The following is a 26,784-nucleotide window of genomic DNA, read 5'->3' as shown; positions in this document are numbered from 1 at the left end:
TTTTCACTAATTTCCCAAGATAGAATCTGTCTTCTTACCTCCAGAGAATACTTTGGTGTTTCCACTGTTGAAAGCCAGGCAGAAAATGTTGGAATGGTGCTCGCCCTTCAGCTGTATGGGTTTGACCCTGGAATGGATAGCTTGTTCCATGTGCCACAGCAGAACTCGGCGGTCGTCTCCTCCTTTAGCAGGGAGCAAGAATCTAGGGTTAAAACAATTGATATTGCAAGGCAAACATTTGGTTTTGCCACCTCAACTTCCATCCTTTCTGAATCTACACCTCTCCAACTATGGAAGACTCTTGAAAGGACACATAAATCTAAGATTTTTTCCCCCATGAGACACATGAACTCTAAAGCACCCATATTTTCCCAGGACTTGTTTGGTTGACTGTTTTATGTTAGTAGTAATACAGATGGAACCCAGAGCCTTGTACATACTAGGCAAGTAACTCTATGCTAAGTAAGTCTCTGCCCTCTTCAAGTTCTGGCTCTTTTATAAAAATAATTATTGATTGATTGATTGATTATGTGACTACACTGTCCCTGTCTTCAGGCACACCAGAAGAGGACATCGGATCTCATTACATATGGTTGTGAGCCACCATGTGGTTGCTGGGAATTGAACTCAGGACCTCTGGAAGACCAGTCAGTGCTCCTAACCACTGAGCCATCTGTCCAGGCCCCCAAGTAATGATTCGCAAATGGATAATACAGAAATTAAAATGGTAGTAGCCAGAAGCTGGAAAGAACCTAGATGTCCTTCAACGGAAGAATGGATACAAAAAATGTGGTATATTTATACAATGGAGTACTATTCAGCCTTTAGAAACAATGAATTCATGAAATTCTTAGACAAATGGATGGAGCTGGAGAACATCATACTAAGTGAGGTAACCCAGTCTCAAAAGATCAATCATGGTATGCACTCACTGATAAGTGGATATTAGCCTAGAAACTTTGAATACCCAGGACATAATCCACAAATTAAATGATGTCCAAAAAGAATGGAGGAGTGGGCCCTGGTTCTGGAAAGACTCAGTGCAAGAGTATAGGGGAATTCCAGAACAGGGAAGTGGGAAGGGGTAGATGGAAGAATAGGGGGACGGAAGAGGGCTTATGGGACTGGCGGGGAGTGGGGACCTAGAAAAGGGGAAATCATTTGCAATGTAAATAAAAATAAATTAAAAAAAAAAGAAAAAAAAAGAAATTAAAATGGATAAGCCCTGACACTGAGACACTCCTCACCCAGTACCACTTTGTTCTGCCTGTCTTTCTTGAGACTTAGCATTTAAATATTTATTTGCTTATTATTTGGAATCTTTCTAATAAAGTTTGTTGGGAGGGGAGCAGGAAATAGCCAACAGAACCTGAATTAGTTTCTACTGCTTGCAACCAAAGAACTCTTTTTTTTTTTTTTTTTTTTTTTTTTTTTTTTGAGACAGGGTTTCTCTTTGTAGCCCTGGCTGCAAAGAACTCTTAAGCAGTATTTCTAGCACAACAATGTTTGATGTTTCTAGCGAAGCAATCTTTATTTCTAGCAAAGCAATCTTTGATGCAGCCTTGGAGACTATGGGATGGTATACAGACAACAACTAAGGGCCTGTTTGACCCTAAAACCCCTATTAGGGTTGTTTAAATGCAGTTCTCACGAGAGCCTGGCTCTTACCTCCGCAGTTTTTAGTGGTCTAAACTGTAAAAGCAGTAGCATACTGTATGAACTGGTTCCTAGAGAATGAGAATATGTGTGTTCTACATATTTGCCGGTGTATTAAAAAGTGTCTGGAGGGAGGAACAAACTACTAATGAAGATTACTTCTAGGAAACAGAAGTAGGAACAAGATTGCATTTCACACTTTGCACACACACATACACATACATACACACATATATTCTCTCTCTCTCTCTCTCTCTCTCTCTCTCTCTCTCTCTCTCTCTCATGCTATCAAAGTTCAAGTGTTTACCACTTGTCTTAGTCAGGGTTTCTATTCCTGCACAAACATCATGACCAAGAAGCAAGTTGGGGAGGAAAGGGTTTATTCAGCTTACACTTCCACATTGCTGATCATCACTAAAGGACTGGAACTCAAGCAGGCCAGGAAGCAGGAGCTAATGCAGAGGCCATAGAAGGTTGTTTTTTACTGGCTTGCTTCCCCTGGCTTGCTCAGCCTGCTCTCTTATAGAACCCAAGACTACCAGCCCAGAGATGGTACCACCCACAAGGGGCCCTCCCTCTTGATCACTGAGAAAATGCCTTACAGAAAATGCCAAGTGGATCTCATGGAAGCACTTCCCCAACTGAAGCTCCTTTCTCTGTGATAACTCCAGCCTGTGTCAAGTTGACACACAAAACCAGCCAGTACACCACTGAACTATTTATTATACCCATTCCTATTTGACTTTTAAAAAAATATAGGTGTAGGTGTGTGTATCTGCATGTGGTTATGTGCACAAGCGTAACAGCTTCCTGCAGTGGCAGAGATGTTGGATCCCCTGGAGCTGGAGTTAGAGAGTTGTGAGCTGCCTGGCACAGGTGCTGAGAACTGTACTCAGGTCCTTTGAAGAGCAGCCAATGTTCTTAATTGCTATGCTATTTATCTCACATCTGTTTGACTTTTATAACAAGCCAATAACATACTCTTTTCCAAAAAGTAAAAATAAAAAGATAAGCTACATGAGCAGCAATTAACAGTGGCTCTGAGCCTCTGGCTCGCCACCTACCCAAGATTAAAAAGACAAGGAATGGAATGGCCAGGCTGGTGGTGAAGCTATGCTGCTCCAGGTAAACAGTACACTTAGCACCACTTTTAGCACACCTATACAAACAAGATCATGCCACGAGCATGAAGTCAGTGGTTTATAAGAGCCTATGCAGAAGCACCCAGAGGTTGGGGAAGAGGGCTGGGGAAGAATTGGGTATAAGAATGTGTGGGCTCCAACGTTCATTTGTGTAAAATATTTTTTAAAGCTGCATGACAGCATGGATGTTGGCAGTTTTGTAGAAATGCTGGGATCTAAATGAATGAAATGGGAACCAAAAAGTAAGTGCTGAGCCGGGCATGGTGGTGCATGCCTGTAATCCCAGCACTCTGGGAGGCAGAGGAAGGTGGATTTCTGAGTTCGAGGCCAGCCTGGTTTACAGAGTGAGTTCCAGAACAGACAGAGAAACCATGCTATACAGAGAAACCCTATCTCAAAAAAACCAAAGCCAAAAAGCCAAAAAGCCAAAAAGCCAAAAAAAAAAAAAAAAAAAAAAAAAAGTAAGTGCTGGGGCTGGAGAGATGCCCCAGCAGTGAAGAGTAGGCACTGTTCTTACAGAGGAACAGAGAGGTCAGTGCAGCATGTGGGTCAGGATCACATGTAACTCTAGTTCCAAGAGATCCACCACCCTCTTGTGGCCTCTCAGGGCACTGAACTCATGTAAAACACACACACACACACACACACACACACAAAATTAAAGATAAAAATCTTGTTAAAAAGCCAGGCGGGTGGTGGCGCACGCCTTTAATCCCAGCACTTGGGAGGCAGAGGCAGGTGGATTTCAGAGTTCGAGGCCAGCCTGGTCTACAGAGTGAGTTCCAGGACAGCCAGGGCTACACAGAGAAACCCTGTCTCAAAACAAAACAAAACAAAACAAAAAAAAAAAAAACTTTTTAAAAAAGTAAGCACTAGCCTGGCAGTGGTGTTGCACGCCTTTAAGCCCAGCACTTGGGAGGCAGAGGCAGGCCAATTTCTGAGTTCAAAGCCAGCCTGGTCTACAGAGTGAGTTCCAGGACAGCCAGGGCTACACAGAGAAACCCTGTCTCGGAAAAAGGTGAAAAAAAAAAAAAAAAAAAAGAGTAAGCACTGAACATGATTATAGAGCAGATTTTGCCTATACCTGCCTAGCCATGCCTAGGTGATTGTATGGAAAGGGATTGTAACAACAGTGCCCACTATAACTGCTGGGCTGGTGCTGGGACACTTAATGAGATAAAAATGGAAAAGAAGTACAAGAATAAATTTGCAGACAATGTCTGATAAATTAGTCGAATTATATAAAAGACCACTGAAACTGGACAATGAGAAATAATCTGAATTTTTGAAGGGGCAGGCTGAACACTCACTCACTGCTCAGTTCCTGACTGTGGGTGCAGCCTCCCTGACTTCCCCTCCAGGAAGGACTGTATCCTTGAACTTTGAACCTAAATAAACTCACTCTCCCCTTAAAAAAAAAAAAATCAACCAGAGTTTAAAATGACAAATACTTCACCAAGAAAGATAAGGAAGGAGAAAAAAATGGCAACCCCAGGTCAGGGAAATGGGAAAAAAACAAAACAAAACAAAACAATCAGGTTCTCTTTGTGTACACTGAAGTGGTCAAATTTGGATAACAATGACAGCAATGACTGAGCTTCTACTGATGGAGGGTAAATGGGACAGGACAGCCACTTGGGAAGACACTGAGGTGGCTTCTTACAGAACTAAAGACACTTTTATTATGCAACCCAGAACTCTGTGTTCTCCTGAATTCACCCTAAGCTGCAATATCAAGAGGGGAGGGGATGAGGTGGAGGGAAGGAGTGCAGGCAGAGACAGCCCGAACTGGTGGGCTTTTTGAAGGTGAGGTGGAAATCTAGTGCAGGGAAATCTATGAATGTGATCCCAAGGAGGACTCCCAGTAATGGGGGCTATGGAATCTCAACTGGCCATCTTTTACTGCCAGGTGAAGTTTCCAGAGGAGAGACTGGATCACATTCAATTGAGTTGTTAGCCAAGAGGGTTTCCAGAGAAATCCCTCCAAACAACCTCCACTGCTGTTAAGACGAAGGGTTGCTCTGCAAAGTGACATTGGGGCCATTGCCACAGATAAACCCACACAGCTCACTGTCAGTGAAGAGCTAAACTGGAGCCTACGCGGAGCCTCCACACCCTGTTTTCATGGTTTTGGTGCAATGAGGTACTCTGCAGGCTACCACAAGAGAAACACAGACACCAATTCAACCACAAAATCTCTAACCTACCATTTGTTTCACCTACAAAATATGCTAGGGTAATGTGGCACAAAACTTATGGGAGCAGCCGAGCAAGTCTGATTTGACCTAAGACCCTCTCCATGAGAAGGAACCCATAACCAGCACTGCTTCAGTAAACCCAAACACTACTGGTCAAAACAAAAACGAGTATCCACTTTATGTGCCTCCTAATGATGGCTATGCAGAAGCCTGCAGAGTGCTATACTCGTAGTCAGTGCTTCCTCTGGCAGCAGATGGGGACAGACACAGAGACCCACAGCCCACCAGGACAATAAGGCCCTCTGAATCACCTAAACAGAGTACACGTGAGCTCACAGAGACCGACGCAGCAAGAACAGGGCTTGCACAGGTCCTCTCTGTATGTATTATAGCTTTTTTACTAGTATTTCTATGGCCCTTCTGACTGTGAGAGTGAGTGGGTCTCTGACTCTTGTGCTTGTTCCTGGGACTCTTTTCCTCCTATTGAGTTGATGTGTCCAACTTCCATGTGTTAGTTTTTACTTCATCTTAATGTATTTTATTGTACCATGTTTGGTTGTTATCTTTTAAAAGCCAATTCTTGGGGATGGAGAGATGGCTCAGGGGTTAAGAGCACTGACTGCTCTTCTGAAGGTCCTGAGTTCAAATCCCAGCAACCACATGGTGGCTCACAACCATCTGATGGAATCTGATGTCTTCTTCTGGGGTGTCTGATGAGAGCGACAGTGTATGCACATACATAAAATAAATCAATAAATCTTTTAAAAAAAGCCAATTCTTTTCTAATGAGAGACAGAAGGCAGGGAGAGATCATGAACTGGGAGGAATAAAGGGAGGGGATACTATATCAGGATATTCACAAGAATCCATTTTCAATAAAAGGAAAACAAAAATGCAAACAAACATGATTAAAAATGCACTAAACAAGTTATTAGCAACACTTTGTCAAATCTGATTCCCTTATATTTAAATAAGAAATTGTTTAATTGTTTAATGTATACTAAGATAGGTGATAAAGCATATACCTGCATGTTTTGTTTTGTTTCATTGTTTTGTTGAGACAGAGTTTCTCTGTATAGCCCTGGATGTCCTGGAACCAATCTGGCTACAAACTGCAGCACTGGGATTACCACAAATGTTGCCAGGACTAGCTTTTGGTGGATACTTGGGATCTGAACTCTGGTCCTTATGCTTGCAAAGGACCCCCTCATCTAGTCTCTAGCCCCCTCATCTAATCAATTTTAAGCAGTAGAAAATTATTGTGCAGTTCTACACAGAAAGACTGTCTGACCTAAAAACAGTCCAAGTGAAAAATATGCTGATGTAAGGCAGCTCATGAGCCTGGCATGGGGCTGCTTACAGGTTCAGCCTCAGTAAAGAGTCTAGATCGTATGAAGAGCCAAGGAAACCAAGAGAAACTGTGTACAGAGCAGATAAAGTCCTTGTTGAATGTGTATTGTGGACATAGGCATTGCCATGACATGACATGCCATGTCAAGGATCCCAATGTCTCAATCCATGGGAGTAGCAAAGCTTTTCCCCAGGGAGGCTCAGAGGATGGCAAAGCCTTCCTTCTGGTAATACTAGCAGCATATACAAGTGCTTAAGAATGGCTGGCGACTGGGGGCTGGAGATGACAGCCCTTAAAAGCACTGGCTGCCCTAGTTCAAATCTCATCACCCACATGGCAGCTCACAACTGTCTGTAACTCCAGTTTCAAGGCATATGTTGTGGGCATCAGGCATGTACATGTATAAAACATATATGCAGGTATAGACAGATAAAATTAACCAAACAAACCCCTTAGCTATATCTTCCTCCTGGATGACTGTAACCTGAGACTGCTCTCTACAAAGACCTCCTCAGTCGAGCTAACCCCTGGTGCTGTGCAGGGCTGTGCTGTGCTGTGCTGTGCAGGGCTGTGCTGTGCTGTGCTGTGCTGTGCTGTGCTGTGCTGTGCTGTGTTGTGCATAAAGAGATGGAGGCTCCAGGTTGGTGCTGCTCCGAGGAGTAAGTACAGCCCACTGGGTCCCAATTGTCCTGTGTGTGTGTTTGCCCTTTCTTCATTTCCATATCACCCAATCAGGGGCAAGTCCTCAGCCACTCAGGGTCACAGAGGCCTCATCTCTCCTTAGTGCCTGAGAAAGCACAAAGGGATCTCACAGAAGGCGAGGCCATTAGTGCCATGTGAAGGACAAGCAAACTCAGGTGTGTGTCCGTTTGTTGCTTGCTTGTTCTGGTTGGCACTAGGGATCCAACCCTCAGCCTCCACATACTACAAAAGTGTTCCACCACCGAGCAACAGCCACAGCAAAGGCCAGGCTTCCGAGGTTTCCCCAGATACTACACAGCCTCGGCTTCTCTGAGAACCAGAAGAAAGTACAGCTACTGGATTCTTCAGGTTCATTTCACATTGAACTAAGATCAGTAATTAATGATGATGATGATGATGATATAGTAGCTTTGAAGTTACAGAAGAGTATCCTTTCCCAGAGGGTCCTGAGCACTAGCAGACTATGGATAGAGATGCCATGACTAAAGCAGTCATCTGGCATTCTCGCTTTATGGTCCAGAACAGCTCAACACAGAAGGAAACCATCTGTTTTGAGTTTCCTCAAAAAGTTAGGCAAGCACAGGCCTAGGAGGGAAGACCGGGAGACTCTAGGCAACAGGTAAAACTGAAAACCATCTAGATGCCTAGCAACTGAAGTCTGGTTAAAATTGTTTAAGACCAAGATTACTGAAGGACTCCCAACATTCAGGAGACTGAGGAAGGAGGATTACCACAAATTTGAAACTAGCCTGGGATATGATTACTGAGTTCCAGGCCAATCTGGGCTACAGAATGAGACCTTGTTCCAAAAAGCCAAAATAGAGGCTGGAGAGAGTGCCTGGGCTGTAGAATGAGATCCTGCTCGGGAAGAAGGGAAAAGAAAACGAGGTCTGACTTCTTGCCTTGGTTCCTAGCTCGGAACGCTCGACATTAAATAGGTAGTAGGTATCAAAGCACCACTTTAACTGGATACCTGGAACCCCATGAAGTAAAGTGGTTTCTCTAGAAACCACTCAGGTAACTATTGTGTTGGAATATAATAAAGTTATAGCTTTAAAATCTAAACTCGAACCATGTCTCTAATTCCTGGGCAGAAACAGATGAAATCTACCATGTTCAAGTGTCCTTTCTCCTCACACCAGCCAGTCCACTCATCCACCCCTGGGGATCATTTCTCCAATGGCCCAGTTCTGCCCATGAGGAAACAGAAATAAAGAGGCTAAGCTCACTAGTCCTGAGGTGCTACTATCAACTAGAGGAACAGGGAGATTAGAGTCCAACATGTCCTTGGTCTTCCTAAGCACCACTGGATGGTTCTGGACATTGGAGAAATGTTCTTTACAGTTTAAGGGATATTTAAAAAACGAACAAACAAACAAAACAGCACAATAAAAGCCACAGCTTTGTAGACATTATAGTAATAGAAAATTTCCTTTCAAATACTGTTTTTAAAAGAATAAACTTAGAGAGGCTAGAGAGATGGTTCTGTCAGTAGAATGCTTGCCAACAGGAGGACCTGAGCTCAGTCCCAAGCACCTACATTAAAAGAATAAAAACAGGCAACAGCTGAGTGGTGGTACAGGAGGATCTCCGAGTTTAAGGCTAACCTGGTCTACAGAGTGAGTTCCAGGGCATCCAGGGCTACATAGCTAAATCCTGTCTTAAAAAGCCAAATTGATAAATACAATTAAAATATATATTTTTTTAAATTTAAAAGAGCATCAGTCAAGGGCTTGCTCTCTTCCTGCCTCCATTTTGGGCCCATGTTCTCCACACAGAAAGCCTAGGAAAGCCACAGAAACCACAGCTTCACGTTGAGGTGGGGTTTGGACTGAATCCCACAGTGATGATTAGCAGAGCTACTGAGATTCACACACACACACCACACACACAAACAGGTGAGTGACAGAAGGGAAAGAAGGCGGCATCCCAAAGGGGTGGACAGACCCCAGGGACTGCTATAAGCACTACTCAGGAAACCTAAGAACACCCTCTGGCCATCACAAAACCTGAGCCCAGCCTCAAACGCCTGCATAGTTTTGTGGGAAGCCAACACTGAAGATTCATCTCAGCACACATAGTTCATAACTGCTGAGAAACAAGGTGAAAGTGCTTTGAACATTCAGGAAAATAGATTCAACTGCTCAAGAAGAGAAAGAGGTTGCTGTAACAGGTATGCAAGTTAAATACACAGACTCGGTCAAGTCACATGTAAACATGCTGCACACAAAGGTCGTGGAGCCCTGAAGACCAACAGTGGTGGCCCTGTAAACGTTATTATGGAACTGACTAGTGCCAGGTGGAAGGTTCACCACAGAAGATGTGAAGAGACAGACTCATGGTACCTGAACACAGGTAGGCTGCCATATGGCAGATGTAGATTAGAATACTGGGTTATTTTATGTTAAAATCTAGTCAGAGAAGGGCCTAGCTATCTGGCCAAGATATCTGTAAATATATTTTGAGTCTGAGTCTTATTTCATGTGGCTAGAAGAACTGTGTTACTTCTCTAGGCACGGGCAATCTACAACTGCAACTCCATATATGCACGTGCACTTGAGGGCACACACGTGCACACAAGTAGGATAAACAAAGTAAATTTTGAAGAAAAAGAAAGCTAAACAGCATGAATGACATCCTTTAAATATGATGAAAAATCAAAAAAGTGCAGTTCAAACTTCTGAGATTTTGAAAACAAATTACCGCTCAGCTTCCCTGCCTGCAAGAACGCCTCCAGGAGGCAGCCGCTCCCAATCGCAAACACTGTAAATGCAGAGTAATCTCAGAAGGGACAGGAAAACTATTTTAACAAAGTTAAAAGGTTACAAAATAATAATCAGTAGACGTTATTGGTAATGGTTTTTCCTGGTTCTTAAGCAATGGAATCTCATGTATCCCAGACTAGCCTCTGCTAGAGTGGTGTTTAGTCTTCTGATTGGTTACGGCCTATAGCATAAGGCAGAAGAGTGAGGTGGGACTTCCAGACAAAGAGAGGAAAGATTTGTCGTGAGATGGAAGAAGTTGGACTATGAAACTGAGAAGAGGCAACCAGCCATGTGGCAGACCTTAGATTAATATAAACAGAATAACTGAGTTACAAGCTAGTTGGGAACGAGCCTAGTTTATGGCGTAGGCATTAATTCATAAATAAACGTCCGTGTCATAATTCAGGAACTAAGGTGGACATAGAAAACCCAAACAGTTACAAGCCTCAAACTTGGTATGTAGCTATGTGAAGCTTGTCTTGGACTCCTAAGCCTCCTGCCTCCATCTGTCAAGAGCAAGGATTACAGGCATGTGTGTGTGTGTGTGCTCGCATGCGTGCACTCCCATGCATATATTCATACATACCACCTTAACCAACCTACACATATTTTTTTTTAATTTTTTTTATTCGATATAATTTATTTACATTTCAAATGATTTCCCCTTTTCTAGCCCCCCTACTCCCCAAAAGTCCCGTAAGCCCCCTTCTCTTCCCCTGTCCTCCCTCCCACCCCTTCCCAGTTCCCCGTTCTGGTTTTGCCGAATACTGTTTCACTGAGTCTTTCCAGAACCAGGGACCGCTCCTCCTTTCTTCTTGTATCTCATTTGATGTGTGGATTATGTTTTGGGTATTCCAGTTTTCTAGGTTAATATCCACTTATTAGTGAGTGCATACCATGATTCACCTTTTGAGTCTGGGTTACCTCACTTAGTATGATGTTCTCTAGCTCCATCCATTTGCCTAAGAATTTCATGAATTCGTTGTTTCTAATGGCTAAATAGTACTCCATTGTGTAGATATACCACATTTTTTGCATCCACTCTTCTGTTGAGGGATACCTGGGTTCTTTCCAGCATCTGGCAATTATAAATAGGGCTGCTATGAACATAGTAGAGCATGTATCCTTATTACATGGTGGGGAATCCTCTGGGTATATGCCCAGGAGTGCTATAGCAGGATCTTCTGGAAGTGAGGTGCCCAGTTTTCGGAGGAACCGCCAGACTGATTTCCAGAGTGGTTGTACCAATTTGCAACCCCACCAGCAGTGGAGGAGTGTTCCTCTTTCTCCACACCCTCTCCAACACCTGCTGTCTCCTGAATTTTTAATCTTAGCCATTCTGACTGGTGTAAGATGAAATCTTAGTGTTGTTTTGATTTGCATTTCCCTAATGACTAATGAAGTTGAGCATTTTTAAAGATGCTTCTCCGCCATCCGAAGTTCTTCAGGTGAGAATTCTTTGTTTAACTCTGTACCCCATTTTTTAATAGGGTTGTTTGGTTTTCTGGAGTCTAACTTCTTGAGTTCTTTATATATATTGGATAATAGCCCTCTATCTGATGTAGGATTGGTGAAGATCTTTTCCCAATTTGTTGGTTGCCGATCTGTCCTCTTGATGGTGTCCTTTGCCTTACAGAAACTCTGTAACCTTATGAGGTCCCATTTGTCAATTCTTGCTCTTAGAGCATACGCTATTGGTGTTCTGTTCAGAAACTTTCTCCCTGTACCGATGTCCTCAAGGGTCTTCCCCAGTTTCTTTTCTATTAGCTTCAGAGTGTCTGGCTTTATGTGGAGGTCCTTGATCCATTTGGAGTTGAGCTTAGTACAAGGAGACAAGGATGGATCAATTCCCATTCTTCTGCATGCTGACCTCCAGTTGAACCAGCACCATTTGTTAAAAAGGCTATCTTTTTTCCATTGGATGTTTTCAGCCTCTTTGTCGAGGATCAAGTGGCCATAGGTGGGTGGGTACCTACACATATTTTTAAATTACAAAACTTATTCACACTCATTGGTTCAAAATTATATTTTTAAAGATTTGTTCTAAAGGAAAAATTAATTTCCAAGATCATCTAGCAACAACGAGTATGAAAAAAACAAAAGTTAAGTATAACAAAAGTTGATTACATTTAACACAGATGTTTAACAACATATGATGTTATCATAATGGGCTCCAGGACATCTGGTCTCCAAGTGTGTTGGGGTGGACTTCAGAAAGTCTGCAAAGCCAGAACAATGTTTCTTTTTCCCTTTGAGTGTACCAAGGGTTGAACCCAGGGACTGAAGGTGTTAGACAAGCACTCACCACTAAGCTAAAGCACTAGCCTCTTTGTACTTGACAGGGTCTCAGTAAGATGACTGGTCTTAGAAATCTTCCTGCAGGGCTAAAAAGACGGCTCAGCTATTTACAGCACGGACTGCTCTTCCGAAGGTCCTGAGTTCAAAGCCCAGCAACCACATGGTGGCTCACAACCATCTATACCAAGATCTCCCATTTCTGGAGTGTCTGAAGACAGCTACAGTGTACTTAAATATAATAAATAAATCTTAAAAAAAAAAAAAAGGAAAATTTCCTGCCTTGCCCTATTAAATAGCTGGTATTATAAGAATGTTTCGAGCCGGGTGTGGTGGTGCACGCCTGTAATCCCAGCACTTGGGAGGCAGAGGCAGGGGGATTTCTGAGTTTGAGATCAGCCTGGTCTACAGAGTGAGTTCCAGGACAGCCAGGGCTACACAGAGAAACCCTGTAACAAACAAAAATAAATGTGTCAATAAGCCTGACAAATTTTTATTTGCTTTTAAAAAATTGTGTGAGTAGGAATTCAAGAGAATGTAAAGAGCTGTCTCAGTTACTATTTAATGGCTGACAAGAGACACCATGACCAAGGCATCTTATAAAAGAAAAGTATTTAACTGGGGCACGGTGAACCCTTGCCCATCAGTGGCGGGGAAGGCGGAACAAGCAGGCAGGCACGGTCTGGGGCAGAAGCGGAAAGCTGGCATCTGATCCTCAGACCTGAGTCAGGAAGACAGAGAGACTGGGCCTGGCCTGAGCTTTTGGAAACCCAAAGCCTACTTCCCAAGGACACCTCCTCCAACAAGGCCCCACCTCCTAATCCTTCCTAAATAGTCCACCAACTGGGAACCAAACATACAAATATATGATGAGCCTATAAGAACCATTCCCTAGCCACCACAGGCCTACAGCCACACTGTAATATAAAACGCATTCAGTCTAACTCCAAAATTCTGTCTTTCACAGTCTCAAGACTGTTTAAAAGTCCTAAGTGTCTTCTAAGATGCAAGGCAAACTCTTTGCCGTTATTGTTATTGTGGTTGTTGTTGTTGATTTTGTTGTGGTGGTGGTGTTTATTTGTTTGTTTTTTAAGACTGGGTTTCTCTGTGTAGACCTAACTGCCCTGGAACTCTCTCTATAGACCAGACAGGCCTCAAAGTCAGAGATCTGCTTGCCTCTGCCTCCCCTGTGCATCAAGGCAAACTCTTAACTGTAACCCCTAGGGGGAAAAAAAAATCAAAAAACAAATTACATACTTCCAACATATAGTGGCACCGAATATACATTACCATTCTAAAAAGAAGTAAAGGGGTATAGATAGGAAATACTGGACCAAAGCAAGACTGAAACCCATCAGGTCAAACTCCAAATCCTCAAAGTCTGTGCCTGATATCAAAGGGCTTATATGGTTCTTTGAATCTCCCACTCCTTTCTGCTTTCTTGACTGTGACACACTTGTCTCTCTTGAGCTGGCGCCACACCCTGTCTGCAGCTCTCTATCTCTCGGCTCTGGCATCTCCAACATCTTGGGGTCTCCAGTGAAACGCAGGCCTCACCTTGCCAGCTTCACTCAGGACCCTCTCTGGCCCTCTCTGCAGGACACCCCTCCCATACACCTGGCCTCAGCAGCTTTCCTGAACTGTGGAGGAAATTCCACAACTTCTTTATTCCTGTAGCCTGGCTTTACAGCCAGAATCACTTTGGTCAAAGCGCCAAGTTCGCATGGAATAGAATCTGGCCCACTTGAGGAATTAATGTGTCTAGATTTGACTTGTTGATTCTTTCCCTTGTGGAATCATTTTCCTTTCCTTTAGAAGATTCTTTAAGTATTTAACACCTGGGAAGCTTAGCTGGGTGGGGTCTTGGCCATCACTCCCTTTTACCCCATTTAATTAGCCATTTTTTAAATATCTAATCTCCTTGAGCTCAGGCTCCACCATTACATTTCCCGATGCTCTTTTCCTTCTGAACTATACATTTAGAATTTTTTTTTGACCCAGCTTGCTCTTTTTTGTTACAGATCTACATAAGAGTGATTACTAATAACCACATGACATAGTTCATACTAGGCTTTCTTCAAATATCCTCTGCCAATGATGATATTAGTCCAAAAACTCTTCAATTACATCTGGCAGGACAATGGCAAAACAGCCACATTCTTGGCCAAATCGTAAGAATGCTCTCTAGCTTATCTGCTAATATCATTCCACTAAGAAACCGTGAGCGGGGCTTCATATTCCACACTGCTCTCACAACTACCATCTTCCATACGCTTACTGCATTCAATCACTTTCCTAAGACAAAGTCTACATTCCACCAACAAGCAGTACAGTCAGGCCTGTCACAGCAACAAGTACGACTTCCTAGTATCAACTCTGTCTTAGTTACTGTTCTATTGCTGTGAAGAGACACCATGACCAAGGCAACTTATAAAAGAAAGCATTTAATTTGGGGCTGGCTTACAGTTTCCAAGGGTAAGTTTAAGACCATCATGGCAGAGAGCATTGAGGCAGGCAGATGTGTGGCGCTAGAGCGGTAGCTGAAAGCTGGAATCAGCTTTTGAAACCTCAAAGACCACTCCCATTGGTACATCTCTTCCAACAAGGCCACACCTCCTAATCCTTCCTAAATAGTCCATCAACTAGGAACCAAACACTCAAAGATATGAGCCTATGAGAGCCATTCTCATTCAAACTACCACAAGGTCGGAGGACAGCCTTTAGGATTTGGGTTTTCCTCTAAACACTGTGGATTCCAGGAACCAAACTAAGGATATCAGGCTTGCACCGCAAGCCCTTTTAGCCACTGAGCCACCTCACCAACCAATCTTTTAAATTTTTTTTTTCTTTTTTGCTCCGGCCAATTGCGTTGGCCCTGCTCACTCTGGCCCACTTGCTCTAGACGTGTGTCCAGAGGCTAAAGTAAGAGGACCTTGAGTTTAAGGCCAGCTTTTGGGAATAAACAGTAAATTTTAGACTAGCCTGGGCTACACACTGAGACCTTATCTCCAATATAAACTAAATGAGTACTTAAACTTTCTCATTTTTAATTTTAATTCTAGTGCAATAAAATCATAAAAATAACTCAAACTGTAGTTTTCCTGAAATCAATGATTTCAATGTAAAAATGTCTTGTAACCAAAAAGGTTTTGAGAATTTTGTTTTATAGCAACTTTTTAAAATCTAAGTCATTCCCCCACCCTAACCCCTCATTCCCCCCACCCAACCCCCCAGCACTAGGCATGTCTACAGACATTTTTTGATTATTACAAAATGGGAACTACAATCACCACAGGAATACTGAGTGAAGCCAAGGGAGGCTACTACTTGCACAGGATGGCCCACCATAACCAAACATATTCAGCCCCCAAACAGCAACATTGCTAAGTTGAAAGAAAAATATTCTTCAGAATGGTCAATAACATGAAGAAAATATTCACTTTAATTTAAAAAATGTTGCAAAATAGTGGAGATGATCTCATTCCAATTTTATTTTTAAAACACATAAATCTGGGCATCGTGATATATGCCTGTAATCCCAGCATTCAAGAAGTAGAGACAAGGGCTGGAGAGATGGCTCAGCGGTTAAGAAAACTGACTGCTCTTCCAGCGGTCCTGAGTTCAATTCCCAGCAACCACATGGTAGCTCACAACCATCTGGAATGGGATCTGATGCCCTCTTCTAGTATGTTTGTAAACATCCACAGTGTACCCATATATATAAAATAAATCTTAAAAAAAAAAAAAAGTAGAGACAACAGTTCAACACCCAGCCTTAGCTACACAGTAAGCTCAGAATAAGCCCAAGTTTCATAAGACCTCACCTAAAAATAAAAAAAAAAAAAAATTAAAAAATTAAAAATAGAGCTGGCATGGTAGCAGACACCTATATATGAACACTAGGAGGGCTAACAAGAAAGAGCAGAATATGAGGTCAGCCTGGGCCACTTAATGAGTCCCTGCCCCCACACAAAGGGCTTACTAGGCAATGGTGCTGCCCACCTGTAAGCATAGTGTCCTAGTTACTTCTCTACTGCTTAATAAATACCATGACCAAGGCAATTTATAAAAGAAAGCTTCTGATTTGCCTTACAGTTCCAGAGGGTTTCCGTCCAGGATGACAGAGCAAAAAACAAGAGAGAGCTCACATCTTGATCCACAACCACAAGGCAAAGAGAGTAAGACTGCAAATTACACAAATCTTTTTTTTTCCCCCCAAGACAGGGTTTCTCTGTGTAGCCCTGGCTGTCCTGAAACTCACTCTGTAGACCAGGCTGGCCTCGAACTCTGAAATCCACCTGCCTCTGCCTCCCAAGTGCTGGAATTCACACAAATTTTTTAAAGCCCCAAAGCCTACCTCCAGTGACACACTCCTCCAACAAGGCCAGCCCCCCTCATCCTTCCCAAACACTTCTACCAATCAGGAACCAAATATTCAAATATATGACAAGCTATGGGGACTAATCTTATTCAAACCAATATACAATCCACACCTAGTACTCAGGAGATGGAGACAGGAGGACCAGGAATTTAAAGACAGCCTCAGCTACAAATATAATCTGAAGAGAGCATGGGCTACATGAGACACTGGCTTAAAAAACCAAGCCGGGCAGTGGTGGCACATGCCTGTAATCAAAACAAAAACAAAAACAAAAAAACAAGTATATATACATACCAAAGGCTAAAAGTATGATCCAGATATTAACAATAGTCATCCAAAGTAGGAAGAATTATTTTTCCTTTATTTTTCATTCTTATTTAAGTGTGTTTGTACATTTGTATGCCATATTGGTACAGGTGCTGGCAGAAGCCAGAAAGGATCCCCTTGAGCTGGAGTTACAGGCAGTTGGAAGATACCTGATGCAGGTGCTGGGAACTGAACATTGGTCCTCTGGAAGGTCCATTGGAAGGGCACCAAGCACTCTTAATCACTGAGCCATCTTGCCACCCAGCCCCTAAAATTACTTTTTCTTGAAATCAAATTTCCTATCATTAGCAAATACTTGCAAAAATTATAACTAGAAGCTGAGGATAGAACTCAATAAAAGAATGCTTGCCTGGCACGCATGAGACTCGTTTCAATCTCTAACACATGCGCGCGCGCACGCGCACACACACACACACACACACACACACACACACACACACGAAACAAAAACCAAAAGGGTGGGCAAGATGGTCCGGAAAGTAGAAATGCTTGCACAGAAACCTGATGACTGAGTTCAATCCTCAGATCCTCCAAGGGGCAGGAAAGAACTGACTTCCAAGAGTTGTTTTCTGCCTCCACATGCATACCATGACACTTGAGTGTCCACATCCACATATGCACACAATGAACAATTTTTAAAATTACCTATTTTTACGTGTACTGATTGTTTTGTCTACTTGTGACTCTGTGTGAGGGTGCCGGATGCCCAGGAACTGGAGTTACAGACAGTTGTGAGCTGCCATGTGGGTGCTGGGAACTGAACCAGGGTTCTCTGTTAAAGCAGCCATTGCTCTTAACCACTGACCCATCTCTCCAACCCCATAAATAATTTTGTTTAATGCACATGGCATTAGTCCAGAATTCAAAAGGCAGAGGCAGCTGGTTATCTGAGTTCAAGACCAGCCCAGGAACAAAGTAACACTTTGTTTCAAAACAAACAAAATAAAAATAACAATGGGTGGGAAGACTGTTATAACTGTCATATTCTGATAACTATTGTGAACGTTTTATTCAGAACAAAAAACAAGAATTAGAATAGAGCTAGATACCGAAAACAGTTTTTTCAGTACCTAAACAGTTAGGATCCATAGAAGAGTTATTAAGATAGTACCTGTTGCAATGTAAATATTCCTCAATTCTAACGTAGGAAACTAAGTTCTTCTAATTACATCAGATACTCCATCCACACCTTATGAGCAGTTTATGATATCATTTTTGTATGTAAGATTATTGCCTACACATTTACAAAACTTTTTGCAAAGAACAAATTAACACCATAAAGCTTCTCTCTCTCTCTCTCTCTCTCTCTCTCTCTCTCTCTCTCTCTCTCTCTCTCTCTCTCTCTCTTGTCTCCCACCCCCCACAGGGTTTCTCTGTGTAGCCCTGGCTGTCCTGGAACTCACCCTGTAAACTCAGAAATCCGTCTGCCTCTGCCTCCCAAGTGCTGGTATTAAAGGGGTGTGCCACCACTGCCCCAGCAAAACTTATCTTTTAACAGTCCTAAGAATGAATCAATCACCTGCCACTACCCACCCACCAGCACTCAGAAACTAAACCAAAGCTTCCAAACATCCAAATCTTAGTTGTTCTTCCCACAGCCCATTATAAAGGGCTATTGAGATGGAACAGAGGATAAATGTTGGGGGTTGAAATCTGGACATGAGCATTGTATTGATCAATGTGCTATAAAGAACGCATTCCAATAATCTCTGACTGGACAATAAAAAGCTAGAGACTATGCAAGGGCAGGAGAGAGAGGCAGGACTTGAGCTCAAGTAGGGGGTCTCAGGTAGCAGCACCACAAGGAGAAGGAAAAGGTAGAGGAAGGAGGGGGTTGGCATGTGGCAGGAAGGACCATAGCCAAAAGCAGCTCACACTGAGGACACACATGAAACAGAACAACTCAGCTGGCGAGTAATGCAGCATTTATCTGGTTATTAATAGCCTAGCCGGGTTATAATTATGTCTCAGAACCTGCCCAGTTTAGGATTGTAGCTTGTTAATAAATTTTGGTGTCTTTGTGTTGTTTACTAGAGAGCTAAACAGGAAAGAGTGGGGCAGAACCCCTCTGTAAAATTACTGCTATAGGTAAAGATACTTGCTGCCCCTGGGAACCACATAGAGGTGGAAAGAGAAAAGCAACTCCCCAAAGTGTTCCCTCTCATCTGACACGCATTCCGGGCCCTACAATCAAGCATCATGCCTGTAGAGAGGGCGCATGCATGCATGCACACAATTACTTTCAAAGTATTTTTACTAAGCCATCAAACACAGTTAACTTATCTAACACTAAGAAAGACTATCTTCAGAGGTTCAAAATAAGTAGTAAGGCCAAGTGGTACAGCCAGAATTCAGATAAAAACCTGAATGGGAATGCAGAATAAAGGAAGCTACCCAGCAGTTTTGACAGGCTCTTCCTAAGTAGTGTGGGGTGGCCCCAGCACAGAGGGAAGAGGAGAATCATCAATTCAAGGCCATTCTCAGCTACAAAATGAGTTCAAAGTCTATCTGGACTTCATAAAACCAATCTTAAGAATGAGAAACAGCCAGGCAGTGGTGGCACACGCCTTTAATCCCATCACTTGGGAGCCAGAGGCAGGCGGATTTCTGAGTTTGAGGCCAGCCTGATCTACAGAGTGAGTTCCAGGACAGCCAGAGCTACACAGAGAAACCCCATCTTGAAAAAACCAAAAACAAAAAAAAACCAAAAACAAAAAAACAAAACAAAAAAGAAAGAAAGAAAGAAAGAAAGAAAGAAAGAAAGAAAGAAAGAAAGAAAGAAAGAAAAAAGAAAAAAAAAGAACGAAAAACAAATTCCTCTTCTTGACCAATATTCTAGGGAAGAAACAAAGACCTCCAAAGTAAGATATATAGTTCAGCTTCTGGAGCTGGAACACTGGAGACTCAGCAGGAGAGACTGCCCAACTCTCTTCTGCAAAATCTCCCCTTATGGGACACCATCAATTTAACACAAATTAAAGTGTGTAGGACAGTGAAACTACAGATGGTTACCCTGGCAAAGTAACCCACTCAGACAGCTTGACACTACTTGAGCAGGTCATTATTTCTGAGGTTCATTTGTGAGGTTCAGATGAAACAGCAACTTAGCAGCAGTAGGACCTCTAGCCAAGGGCTAGGACTAAGCCACTGTGTCAGCTCATCTGTCTCCATCCCAACGTATCCCAGGAGATACGCTGACCTTCCTGCACGGATGAGGAAACACAGGATGAATGACTTGTCAAAGCAACTAAGCAAGAGTGGAGAATCCTCAGTTTCTCATAACTATGGATCCCTACAGCAACAACGCTGGCGAGCCACGTGAATAACAGTCTGTATAGCTATCTCCCTTTACCGTCTTTCCCCATTCACAATTCTTCACTTTGGAACAGCATAGCTGCTACCTGAAAAGATTCCAAAAGTACTTTTCTTAATATTTAGTCATAAGCACCAGAATGATATAATAATTTCACTGAAATATAAAACTTTATATGGGCCATTAATCTACTGGCTCTATAGAATCCAATGCCTGAGACCTCAATGAAGGGGAAATAATATTACAGCAAACTCTCATTACTAGAGAGCAGAAACCCCTTTATTCAACTGTTACGATTCTATTTATGCAAACCTTTACACTTATAAACTATAAGAGGTGCTGGAGTGGTGGCTCACAGTTAAGAACACTGACTTGTCTTACAGAGGACCTGTGTTTTTTCCCAGCATCTACAGGGTGGCTCACACCCCTCAGTAACTTCAGTTCAGGATATCTGACTCCCTCTTATGTCCTTTGGGCACCAAGCGTTAGTGGTGCAAACACAAACAGGCAACAAAACATCCATACACATAAAATAAGATGTAAGAAGGCAATTTATAATCCATGTCCGATACCTACAGAACTTTTTTTTTCCACTGTGTAGCCAATGATGGCCTTGGATTTCTGAACCTCCTGCCTCTGCATCTCAGGTACTAGGATCACGAATTCCCCTGACAGCTTTGCCCTGTGCCAGGTTCATGTGGTGCTAGTGCCAGGCTTGCCCTGTGCCAGGTTCATGTGGTGCTAGTGCCAGGGCCCAGGGCTTTGTGCCTGCTATGCAAGCCCTCTGTCAACTGAACTACATCCCCAGCCTCAGCACTTTCATGAACAGCAACTTCACTGACCATTCATTACCATCTGTCTTGTACTTAGGGCAATCTATTACCTTATTTTATGAATAGATAATGAAGCAATTTAACTAAATCCACACAATCTGTGACTAAAGCTAAGACTTCAACTTCAAATCACATGCCACCCTATCCCAGGTGTTTTCCATATAACGTTGCCTCTTCATGTCACAAAGTCATAAAACTAGCTACATGTGTAATCCCAGCACTTTGGCCTCAAGGCAGAAGGATCCAGAGTTTAAGGCCAGCATGGGAATGAGGTATCTAAAAAAAACTAAGGGCTGCTGGGCATGGTGATGAAAACCTTTACCAGCACTCAGCAGGCAGAGGGTGGTAGATCTTTGTGAGTTCAAGGTCAGCCTGATCTATATATACATTGAGTTCAAGGTGAGCCAAGGCTACACAGTGAGACCCTGTCTCAAAAAAACAACAAAACAAAACAAAATAAACACTAAAGACCAAGGCTATATAGCTCAGTGGTAGAGCACTTGCCTAGAGTGCCGGGAATTGGGTTCAATCCCTAGCATGGCAACAGAAAAGTCACAAAACCATACTGTCTGCCCAGTTCGCAGAGGTCTACGACCAACAGTGTTAGGCGACTATGAGGGACACCATAAAAGCAACAAAAAGTTAAGAAAGCAAATAGGTTTATTATGAGTCTGTGAAGCACCCAACACAAATCTCACAACAACCCTTTAGGTAGGCCTGGAATTCCCACTGAACAGACCTGGAAAAATAGCACCAAGTGATGTGATGTCACAGGTCTATGCGGCCCAGCGATGGTTTAACTACATATCATGCCACAGTGCCACACTGCTTGCATGCTACCAAGGTGATACTGCTTTCTGGTCAATAAAAATATTAATAGTAAAGGTAACTTCTTTGGTGAAAATATTTTAATATTCCTTAAAACCATTCATGGTTGAAGCGCACACCTATAATCCTGCACTGGGGAAGTGGAGACAATAGGATCAGAAGTTCAAGGAGAATGTGTGTAAATCCCAGACTGGGAGAACTGTACAGAGAGCCCTGAAAACTACGCCAATCACTCTACATGTGTACATATAGCTAAGCATTTTTTTTTCCTTTTTAAGTAAAAGCTCTTGCTAAATTACTTATATTGGCCACTTTCTCAACTGCTTTAATCTCCCAAGTAGATGAAATTTCAAATGTGTGTCACCATGGCCAGTTTTCACAACTTGAAAGTATCAAATAAGACTAGAGAGATGTCTCAGCAGTTAAGAGTACTGGCTGCTCTTCCAGGAGCATGTGGTGGCTCGAAACTATCAGTGACTCCAACCCCAAGGAGCTCCAAAGACACCAGACATAGACACGGTACATAGACATACATGCACACAAACCAACCATACACATAAGACAAATAAAATTTAAAAAATCAAAAGTAAGTGTCAAACAACTTAAAGTATCAAACATCTTCTCCCTTGCTGCCCTCTCTCTACTCTCTCAGACAGAAGAGCTAACAGGAAAGTGATGTAGCCTTAGGCAGGAAGGCTTTATATGGCCACAGAAATCACAGAAAAATCTTTGTCCCAGGTCTTAATTCTATCAAATCCTGTGATTTAGTTAACAAAAATGTGGACCTGCCCAAACTATTAGTAAATGTAAACAACTAACTAGAGACAGTCTGTCAGAGCATCACGTCTCTCTAAGGCTTTTACCAATCCAGAACAAGACACAAAGACAACAAAATGCAGAAAAATACCATCCCAGAATCTGATACCCCTCCTTACTGGGGATAGATGCTCCCATCAGTCTCACACTAGTTTATGATTACCTCTCAGGTAGTAACTGTTAATAAAGGACAGTGCCCAGTAGGAAAAAAAATGACAAGGAGGCGGGGCGGGGGGCTCTCATGACTGTAATCCAAGCATCTGTGAGGCGGAATCAAGGTGTTCATTGGCCAACCTCAGCTACATACTGAGTTCCATACTAGCCTGGGCTATGAGACCTTGTCTGAATAAACCAAAGGAAAAAACCATGTAAATATGACACTTCAAATACTGTTAAACTTGGAAAGATCACTGAAGGACTTTTCAAAGGAAAACATATTTTTTAATTAGCTTTAACAATTTATGGAGTATTATGAATATCCAAGGCGGCTTTCTTGTCAAAAGCAAGCAGAACGTTTCGTTAACACAAGCTGTACTTAAAATACAAGGTGAATTGCTTTTAACAAAAACTTGTATTCTGGGAATAAATAATATCTGAGTCCAACTGGCTGGGTCAATGGAGCTGACTGCTGGAAGGACTAAGAGCTGGGACAGGAGTAGACACAATGAAGAAAACAAAAACAAAACAGGAAGAAGGCCTGGTGGGGAAAGACAGGCGGGTTGGAACCCAGGAAGTACTGACTGAGGGAGATGGATAATTCGGGACAAGAGAAGGAAGTGAACACCTAAACCAGAGCCTGAGCTATGCACCCAGTCCCCCTTTCCTACAGCATAAACTGAAGGGCCTGGCTTCCTGACTCACAACTACAGTCCCAGCACTCTGCAGACTGAACCACCTCTGGCCAGACAGAACCTCAGTGTGAGTTCCACAACAGCCTGGGAGAACAGTGCGAGATCCTGTCTCCTAAAAGTAAAAAGAAATAAAGCAATGTAAGCTTGGGACGTAGAGATGGCAGGGTGAGGAGTTCAAGGTCATCCTTGGTGGCATATTGAGTTCAGTCCTACTTCAACTACACAGACTCACTCTCAAGCAGAAATTAAAAGAAACTGGCCAAGCCTAGAGGTAACAGAACTCAACTACGATTCACAGGCTGTAGAGGCACCTACATAGCAAGACCCTGTCCCAAAACAAAAACAATGTTATAAGAATTATAACAATTTTCTTATATATATTTTCTTATATATATAATAATTTTTTTTCTTATACAAAATTATAAGAATAATGCTTATAGTACATTCAGCTCAGTGGCCCGTCTGATGCTTTTAAAAATGTATTAACTCTTACTCCTCTGCTTCTCTACTTCTAAGATCAAGTGAAAACTACACAGGGCAGTGCCGACGAACACCTTTCATTCCACCAGAGACAGGCAGATCAAAGCCAGCCAGGACTACACAGAGAAACCTTGTCTCAAAAAAAAAAAGAAAAAGAAAAATGAAAAAGAGTAAAATGCATTAATTTTAAATGGGAGAACTTTATGGTATTTGCATTATATTTCAAGTGTCTAAAATGTATTAAGTTGGGCCAATGTGTGATTAGTAATGATTAATTAGTTATAAGAGTATCCTCACAGTCCCTCATTCTGTAGGTAAAGTGACTTGTTTGGGGGAGCCTCTCAGTTGTAATACATTAATCTCAGGAGAGAGTTGTATTACAAACACAGGAACAGCCTTCAAAGAAGGGTTCTTTCTCTCCATTTTTGCACTTGAATTTTGTTAGGTAAAATTCTACACCACGGTGTATGGAAGAAAAGCTTTTTAATGTGGGGCCTGCCTTGAAATAGTATATCAGGTTTCTTGGGGTAGGGTCCAAACTTTATGCAAGGGAAAAATGATCTGGTGTGGAAAAGATGGGGGTCAGTTCTAGAGAAATCCCCAGTTTATTATGAAATAATCACAGACCTCTTGTCTCTGCTACCCACAAACTGGACCATACTCATGGTGGCACTTCCGCCTGATACTTCCAAAGACAAATGCTTTGCCATAACCGCCGAAGTTTCTGGAGAGCTGCCCACTGACGCAAATTAGAAAGCCATTCGGGGATCCACCTGGGTAAATTAAGCGCCACGTCCAGTGCTGGACTCCCCTTCAACCCTCCCAGTATAGGAAAAAGAGAGGAGGAAGGAGGCGAGCGGGAACGCCCGATCTGGTCTAGGCCCTTCGCAGTGCAGCCTGGTTTCAGGGAGCCGCCCCTTCCCCGGCGAGAGCCTAGCCCCACCCGCCCTCACCCGGGGCCGCGACCCCAGGGGAGGAGCGGGCGGCAGCCAGCGACCCCGGCCGCGGTGTGTGCAGGCGCCGCCGCCACTCTGGTCCGGCCTCCCCCGGAGCAATAGGCTATCGATTCAGCTGCCTGTCGCTAGGAGCCTCGAGAGAGCAAGGCCTACTCCGCCCGGCCGGAGCCCCGGCCTCGATTGCACCACTTTCCCGACCCCAGTGGGGAGACCCTGGAGGCAAGTAGGCCTAGCTGAACCGGGTGGGGGAGGAGGCGAGCAGCCCTGCAACAGGAGCCGCGGGTGTAGGGGGTCCTGGAGCCCGCCTCCCGCCAGTACGTCTCCCGGGGGTCGTCCCGAACCCCTGCCTCCTGAACAGCGCATCCAAGTTCAGTCCCTGGGTCTCCAGAGCCCTCGCCACTCTCCGAACCATAATAAAAACAAGACGCGGAAGAGGCTACCACTGCCTGCTGGGAGATGGGATTGGGCCCTACGAGAGCCCGGGGGAGGGGACGCCTCTCTTCTACCCGTCACCACCCGCCCGAGCCCGCTGGCCCCACGGCGTCCGGCTCTGTCACTGCCGGCCTCCGGTTCCGAGGCCCCTTTTCTCCACGACACCGAGGACTAGAGCTCGAGCTTCCCCTGGCCTTTGGCGCGCCTCGGCCTTCCCCCACCCCTGCGAGCCCTCCCCCCCAGTGCCCCCCCGCACCTTTTAAACTACGCAGAGGAAGAGTTTGCCATCCAACTTAGTCAAACCGTAACCTCGTCCCCCTCCACGACCCACACTTGTGGGGCAGGCGTCTGGAGGGACCACTTTCCACTTGGGATAAAGCGCATTTAAGACCTGTCAACCATTTTAGGTCTTTTTTTTTTTTTTTAATAGAAGACATCCTCTCCTTCCCCTTCTTCCTTCCCTCCCCCTCCCTCCCTCTCCCTGCAATGGTATTAATTTCACACCAAATCTTCCCACCGCTGGAGAGGGGTTGAGAAGAGCGGGGGTGGGGACGCAGGGCAGCAGGAGGGTGGCGGGGAAGGGCAAGGGGCAGCTGTAAGGGGAGCGGGAGGCGCGGGGAGGAGAAGGAAGGGGGTTGATTTACCTGAGACCAGCCACTGGCCTCCATTGTTGGAGAATTCAATGGCATTGACACAGCCGAAGTGGCCGAGGAGGTCCTTCTTGTAGAGGTTTCTGCAGCCCCGCAGTCGTCTCCTCTGAAAGTCCTGAGTGAGCAGGGGGTCCCCATGCAAGCCCCGCTGGGACAAGAAGCCCACCACTGACCTCATGCTGCCCCCCAGGCCAGCTCTCCTCTTCATGCTGGAACCGCCGCCGCCGCCGCCGCAGCTCGCGCCGCCGCCCCTCCCTCGGCCGCACGCCCGGCCGCCGCTCCCCTCCCGTCCCTCCCCGCGCGCGGCGAGCCGGAGGCTTCTTTAACCAGCCATGGCAGACGGAGCGAGGTGTGCAGACGGTCGGCGGCGTTCGCGGCTTCCTCACGGTCGTGTCCCTCCCTCCCCTTCCCCCCTAGGCTCCGCCTCTCCGCCGCCTCCAGCAGCTGATCCCCAGCTGCGGTCGCGCTTCCGCGGTGCGGGGCTCTTCCGCCGGCCGCCGGGCCGGAGAACGCGGGCGCCAGCTGCCCCTCCCCCGCGGACGGCTGCCCGGAGACGGCGGGCGGAGGCTTGCAGCGGCCGCTGCCCGCGCCGAACCACGGTTGGCTCAGGATGGCGGCCCCGATGCACCCCGGCGCGCCGCACTCTGTGAAGTTGGACACGCGTAACAATCAGGAGTGGCAGCCGGCCTGCGGGCTCACCCTCCTTCCCTGGAGGGACAGCGGCTCGCCCAGCAATGCTCGCTGCCTCCCGGGTGCCCAGTCCCTGTCCAAGCGAGGGAACCCATGATTGGACTGGACGTCTGGAAGG

General features: G+C 44.4%; 1 protein-coding gene across 3 annotated transcripts in view; it reads right to left on the bottom strand.

Annotated features, from left to right (window-relative positions):
* The window catches only part of Dcaf5 (DDB1 and CUL4 associated factor 5), a 95,467-nt gene extending 69,134 nt beyond the window's left edge, over positions 1–26,333 (bottom strand). The window contains exons 1-2 of one of the 3 annotated variants that reach the window (XM_052185561.1): positions 25,971–26,333; positions 39–182 (exon numbers count right to left, since the gene is read on the bottom strand). In XM_052185561.1, the coding sequence (XP_052041521.1) occupies positions 39–182; positions 25,971–26,184 (358 nt within the window). In that variant the 5' untranslated portion in view covers positions 26,185–26,333. The remainder of the gene's footprint in view (positions 1–38; positions 183–25,970) is intronic. The other 2 variants (XM_052185560.1, XM_052185562.1) reach the window with 2 other exon arrangements.
* Between the last annotated feature and the right edge of the window lie 451 nt (positions 26,334–26,784).

Source organism: Apodemus sylvaticus, chromosome 6, assembly GCF_947179515.1.
Source record: "Apodemus sylvaticus chromosome 6, mApoSyl1.1, whole genome shotgun sequence".
In the NCBI taxonomy this organism is placed as follows: Eukaryota; Metazoa; Chordata; class Mammalia; order Rodentia; family Muridae; genus Apodemus; species Apodemus sylvaticus.
This window is presented reverse-complemented; position numbering and strand designations above follow the sequence as displayed.